The sequence below is a fragment of the Lepidochelys kempii genome, chromosome 8, assembly GCF_965140285.1.
Source record: "Lepidochelys kempii isolate rLepKem1 chromosome 8, rLepKem1.hap1, whole genome shotgun sequence".
NCBI classification, from domain to species: domain Eukaryota; kingdom Metazoa; phylum Chordata; order Testudines; family Cheloniidae; genus Lepidochelys; species Lepidochelys kempii.
This window is the reverse complement of record NC_136387.1, coordinates 10,990,556-10,996,555: the sequence shown is the minus strand read 5'-3', so window position 1 is coordinate 10,996,555 and position 6,000 is coordinate 10,990,556. Positions and strand designations below refer to the sequence as shown.

The following is a 6,000-nucleotide window of genomic DNA, read 5'->3' as shown; positions in this document are numbered from 1 at the left end:
ATACTAGCTGAGGATTTGGCTGTTTGCCTTTTTTAAAAGGTGCTTTGTATCTAATATAAGCATGATTATCTTTTGGAGATGGTGCATCTATTTCTGATGTCAATGGGCTTGTTTTATACCAAAATGTCACCTTTATATCGTAAAGATATTAACTGATCGTTGGTTTTACCCAAAAACATATTCTAATGCACGGTGCCCTTACCAATATTTCTTAGGTGGCAAAAGTTGAGGGCTCAGTACCCATCTCTTGCACTGTTTTTGCTCTCTTAAAATGCTGGTTGAAATATCAAATAATGTTTAGAAAACGAGTTGTCTCTTTCTTTGATCACCATCAAATGTCCTTATTTAAGTTCTTCCCAAACTTGTCACTCAGCTGCTGTATTAGTCTTGCTAACTCTCCAGTAGCCTCTGACTTTTCTTCTAGAAGCTCATAGCGGAGACTGGAAATATCTTGCTTAATCTCTTTAAGTTCTCCTACAATTAAAAAAAAAAGTTCTTGTAAATGAGACTGAATTAAACAAGTCATCACCGTGTTTTAATTCCTGAGAATGAGTTCATTTGGGAACACAAACTATAGGCTTGGCACTAAATGTATGGGAACCTCCATAGAGTAGCAGTTACACAAAATCCTCCCCCCCCCCACAGGCTTAATGAAACAAACTCTATTAATACTGCTAACAACAGTAATGTACGGAGAGTTCTTGTTTTTTCCAAGCCCACTCCTTCTCCACATACAGATTTCCAAGCTACACAGCGGCTTTTTAGGATGAGATACCATTCCCTCGCCAGCATTCCCTTTTCCATATATACTGAGTGGGGAACGGCAGCGAGTCCATCCCTTCCAGCTGCAGAGGGGATAGCTCAGGCCAATGTTTTTAAAAGGGGCTTTCTAAGGCCCATATGAATGTACAGGGTAATGTGCTGTTAAGAAGTATGGGTCTGTTGGAAAAAAGGGTGGCGTTGGCTGTATGGTGAAATGGTGCTGAAGGTGCCCTATGTAACTAAAAGATTTGTTTGTGATGTAAAGTGTAGAAAGCTTAGCAGAGATACTGGGCGGGATTCTTTCCTCTGCTCTGACCCCTGTATGCCACCGTGATGATGTACAGGGTCTAGGAAAGCCTCTTAACCAACTGGGGGAGAATTTGTCTAGTGCAGGCACTGGGTAGGACAGTTGGAAGCTGCCCTACACAGGTCCCTTCACAAGCCCGGTGTAGGGGCTTAGCGAAGGGCTCTGAGGAAAGAGGAGGAGGGTCCATACACCATGCCACTATGGTGATTCTGGACAACTCCAAGGGTAGGTCTGTTGTAACTTAGAGAACCTCCCTAGACAACCTAAATTACACCAGAGATCATTTCAGCCCACAGAAAGGGCTGAAATTGCAAGGGCAAGATGGTTTGAAGTAATCTATGCCCACCAGGGCATGCCTGTGCATGCTGCCTCTCCAGAAGCTGCCCCAGACAGTCTCACCCATCTGATTTATGATTTGACATATCAGTTTGGAACTGAATGGAGATGCATGATTTCAGCTTTAGTGATTGTAACCTCATTAATTGTAAAAGCCACTTGCCTTCATTGACTTCATCATTCTCTCGATCAACCTGAGCCTTCAGGACATATCGCTTAATAAGACGCTTCATTATTTTCTGAAAAGTGAATACAAATGGTTAAATGGTATGATATTGGTTGTCTGTAATTCTAGATCTATTATGAACAGTTTGACTGATGAAATTCTGGCTCCACTGGATCAGTCAGTTTTGCTATTGACTTCAATGGAGCCAGGATCTCACCTTTATATTTACCCACTTTGTGTTATAATAGTTGAATAACAAATATTTAATAAGCATCCCACAAGAAAGACAGATCAAAGAATACCATGGGAGACATACGAATTTGGTGGATAGCCCATAAATGCAAAGTAACTACAAATGGTTAAATATCAAACTAAGAAGTGGGATCAAGTTTAGGTTTTGGGGATATAGGTTGTTTAAAGTATTCATAAGAAAAAATCTGGATGAAAAAATAAGTTGTTTATTAATGACATTATCAAACTCACTCATTACACTGAACTAAGTGCCTGATCCCAAATTTACTGAAGTCAATGGAAAGACTCCCACTGACTCTTGTGGGTGTTGAATCAGGGGCTAGGAGAACTAGGAAACAGGAAAACTCATTGAAGGATAGAGAGAAGAGTCAGAAAGATCCAACAACATTGGAAAAAAGGATTAAAATGAATGAGAATTACCCCAGAAAAATGGCACACATTTAATATACACAGCAAAAAAGAATACCATGTAGATGTATGAAATGTGAGATTATTGGATAGAAAGACGTACGGACATATATAGGAATGAGAGCAGACAACAAATCAGATATGAACTTGCAATGTGATGCTGTTGCAAAAGTGCTGAAGCTATGTTTATACACAAAGGTATAAAAGAAGTCCTAAAGCAGTTTATGCTCTATACTAGGCTACAACTAGAGTCCTGTGGAGTCTTCTTCAGTATAGGGGGAAAAAACATTGATAGACTGGAGATCTGAAGATGGGCAGCAAACATGACAAAAGGAGTAAAGGGAGTGACCTCCCAGGGTATGTCCATACTGCAACAAAAAAAAAACCAACAACACAGCACCAAGAGTTAGAGCCCAGGTCACTTGACATGGGCTTGTGGGGCTAAAAATTGCAGTGTAGACATTCAGGGTTGGGCTGGGACTCAGGACCTGAGACCCCACAAGAGGGGAGGGTCTCAGAGCTCAGGCTCCATCCTGAGCCCAACTGCTTACACTGCAATTTTTAGCTCAGCAGCCCAAACCTTGTGAGCCCAAGTCAGCTGACCTGGGCCAGCTGTGGCCATGCCACAGGTCTTTTATTGCAGTGTAGATGGACCACAGGGGACTGCCTTTTAAAAGTCCAAAGTTAGGCATCTAAATCTATTTCTAGACACCTAAATAGCTCATTTGGGTGCCCAAATGCATGATTAATCTACATTTGAGTGTGTAAAACAGATATGGAAGTGTATGCATTCTTGCTTGGGAGGAATTTGCTCATGCAAAGTGGAGTAACGGAAGCTTATCAGGTGCCCTTGCGGGGTTCCCCCTTCTGCTCCACCAGGGGGCTGAAGTTCCCCACCATGAGGCAGCATCCAAATGGCATGACTGGGTCCAAAATGTTTTGTTTCTTGGGGGGAATTTCAACCCAACGATCAATGCAGATAGTGCTCAATCTGCAAGGAGGCTATGTCCCTGTGGGATTTGCTCTGATGATGATGCAACTCCAACTAGGATTTTTGGACCTTTTCCTGTCTAACTGAGGGATACTCTCCATCTGCCTTCAAGAAGAGCTGCATTGACATCCATTTGTCAAGCACGCAGACACTATAAAGGGAAAAGACCATCAGCGTCTACCTTCATCTTAAATCACCACAGTCCCTGCTCCTGGGAGTCGATTCATTGATTCATCACAGGAGGCAATGACACCTCTCTCATTTACTGAGTTCACTTTGTTTGACCCTTAGATTTAGAATCTTCTAAACAGCCACACAGCTGAAAAGACTTTAAGGGGAGTTACTGTGCCCAGACAACGATGTTGAGCATTAGTCACTGACGGGCACAGCCTGTGCCCGGTGCCTGACCTCCGTTACTGGGCTGGTTGCGGGGCAGATGCACAGGGACCAGGGAAGAAGACTCCGTTACCTCAGGATACAGTCCCGCTTCTGCTGCCCTTCCCCATAGGGACAAGAAAGGAGAATCCAGACAATGGCAGATACTCTAGCCCAGCTATACCTAACTCCCTTGGACTGCGCATGTCCTGTCCCCTCCTGCCCCTGCCTGCTGCCATGCAAAGAGCCTCTTCCAAGCTCAGTTTTCTGTCTGCACCTTCTCAGCATGCACGCGTACACAGCCCTCTCCTTTGGTGCAGTGGGACCCCACTCCCTCAGGTGCCTGGGGAACCTCCATACCCTTAAAGGCAGGACCTGGACTTGCCTTCCGGATCTTGCTCCTGCTCCCACTGAAAATCTAGGATAGGGTTAAGAAAGCTCTCATGGTCTTCTCTCTACTTACAATACTATGCATGGCTGAGGTACGTTACCTGGCTTCTGTGTAATGATGCGAATGGCTACTCCCATTGGGACTGAAAGACACTCATTTTAAGGTGGTCTGTTGGAGCCGGTTTGTCATTTTTGGATAAAAAATAGTGGGGAACAACAGCAACTTAACATCTATCTACCTAAAGCAATCAAAGCCCGCCCCCCCCCATCTTAGTATCTGAGCACCTCACAATTTTTAAAATATACTGATCCTCACATCATCCCTGATAGACAGAGAAGTTCTATCATCCCCATTTTATGAATGGGTAACTGAGACACAGGGAGTAAGTCGCAAAAAGAAAAGGAGTACTTGTGGCACCTTAGAGACTAACCAAGTTATTTGAGCATGAGCTTTCGTGAGCTACAGCTCACTTCATCGGATGCATACCGTGGAAACTGCCTAAGTAATTTGCCTAACCTCACAGAAGTAGTCTGTTACAGAGCAGGGAACTTGATCCATGTTTCCCAAGACACTAGCTAGCATGCTAATCACAGAAGCATCCTACCCATAAAACCTAAATTCAGGCCCATCTGCCCACTGAACAAGAAGAAATCCTGTTGCTTTAAATGTCACTGGCAATCTCCCCAAAGGTTTTGAGACACAAAACCCCCCAAACCAAACCAAACCAAAACCAAAAACATCCCACCCCTTCCTCCTGATCATTAAGTAACTAGATGTGAACTGTAGCAATAAAAAGGCAGGTGAATGACAAAAAGGGATCCAGTTATTTGTATATGTGTTATCTAGTGATGGAATGTGGAATGTTTAGGACTGTGTCTTTCTATAGAAGAAGATCTCTCTCTAACCAGGTGGGTGGTTAAGGAAATATATATGAGACACAGTGCACATACTGTATGCTGGAGATGGCCAAGGTAGTTCAATCCAGATGGAAGACGTGTTGCCACCTGAGAAAACATAAATTGAGGAACATTCTGGGGAAAGTGGGGAAATACTAGATCCCAACAGAAATAATTTTCAATATAGGAGACAAAAATAGGGAACTTACAGGAAAACAAGGAATCAACATATAACGAACGCCATTATCTTCTTGACATTTACCATCACAGAGTATTTACCTGTGCCAGCCACAGTATTTGCTACTGCTATTTGCAGTCCTGTCTATATTTACAATGAGTAGTACTCTACATGCCATGTAGCTACAGGTGGCAAAGGTCAAGATCTTCATGGTGCCAACTGTACCAGATAATACACTGTTGTAAGGATACTGAACAGAAGTAATGCAAATGTGACAATTCTTTATCAAGAATCTGAGGGGTGGATGTCACTTTGCAGCCTTTGGAGACATTCCTTGCAATATCTTCAGCAATACTACTGTGTATTTTTGCCTTAATATTGTATTGTGGCTTTGCATCTCTATTGCCATCTCCCACCTTTTCTGGGTTCTTTGCTACTGTAAATAAAATGGCTTCTCAACCACATAGTTACTGGCACAATAGAGAAATATTGGCAAAGATTTCCAGAAATGTCTGTTGATTTTGGTTCCCTAATCTGAGACAACATGAAGGGGCCTGATTTCTAGAATGCACTGAGCTCCCACTTACTGAAAACTGGAGTTCAACATCTAGTTACTTCTGAAAATCTTGGACATTCATATTAATTTTCAACCCTCCAGACCTTGCTCACCCAAATAGTTCCCTTGATTTCATTGGTGTGATACTCATCTAAGAAAGGGTTCCGGTAGCAGACCTTAATTTGTAAGTTATTGCCTTCTATGCAGAAATCCATCTTCTTTATGTATTTATTGGCCCTACCTTCATATACTCTTTATCCCTTCAGTTATTCAAGTACCTTCTATAGACTTTATCTTGCTGGGCAAAGGAGAGTGAACAATAGTCTTGTGGTTAAGACACTGGAATGGGACTCAGGAGATCTGGGGTCAATTTCTGGCTCTG

General features: G+C 42.7%; 1 protein-coding gene across 1 annotated transcript in view; it reads right to left on the bottom strand.

Annotated features, from left to right (window-relative positions):
* Positions 1-201: 201 nt before the first annotated feature.
* TRPC7 (transient receptor potential cation channel subfamily C member 7) overlaps positions 202-6,000 on the bottom strand; it is a 126,479-nt gene continuing 120,680 nt past the window's right edge. The window contains exons 11-12 of the mRNA XM_073358081.2: positions 1,569-1,644; positions 202-474 (exon numbers count right to left, since the gene is read on the bottom strand). Of these exons, the coding sequence (XP_073214182.1) occupies positions 332-474; positions 1,569-1,644 (219 nt within the window). The 3' untranslated portion in view covers positions 202-331. The remainder of the gene's footprint in view (positions 475-1,568; positions 1,645-6,000) is intronic.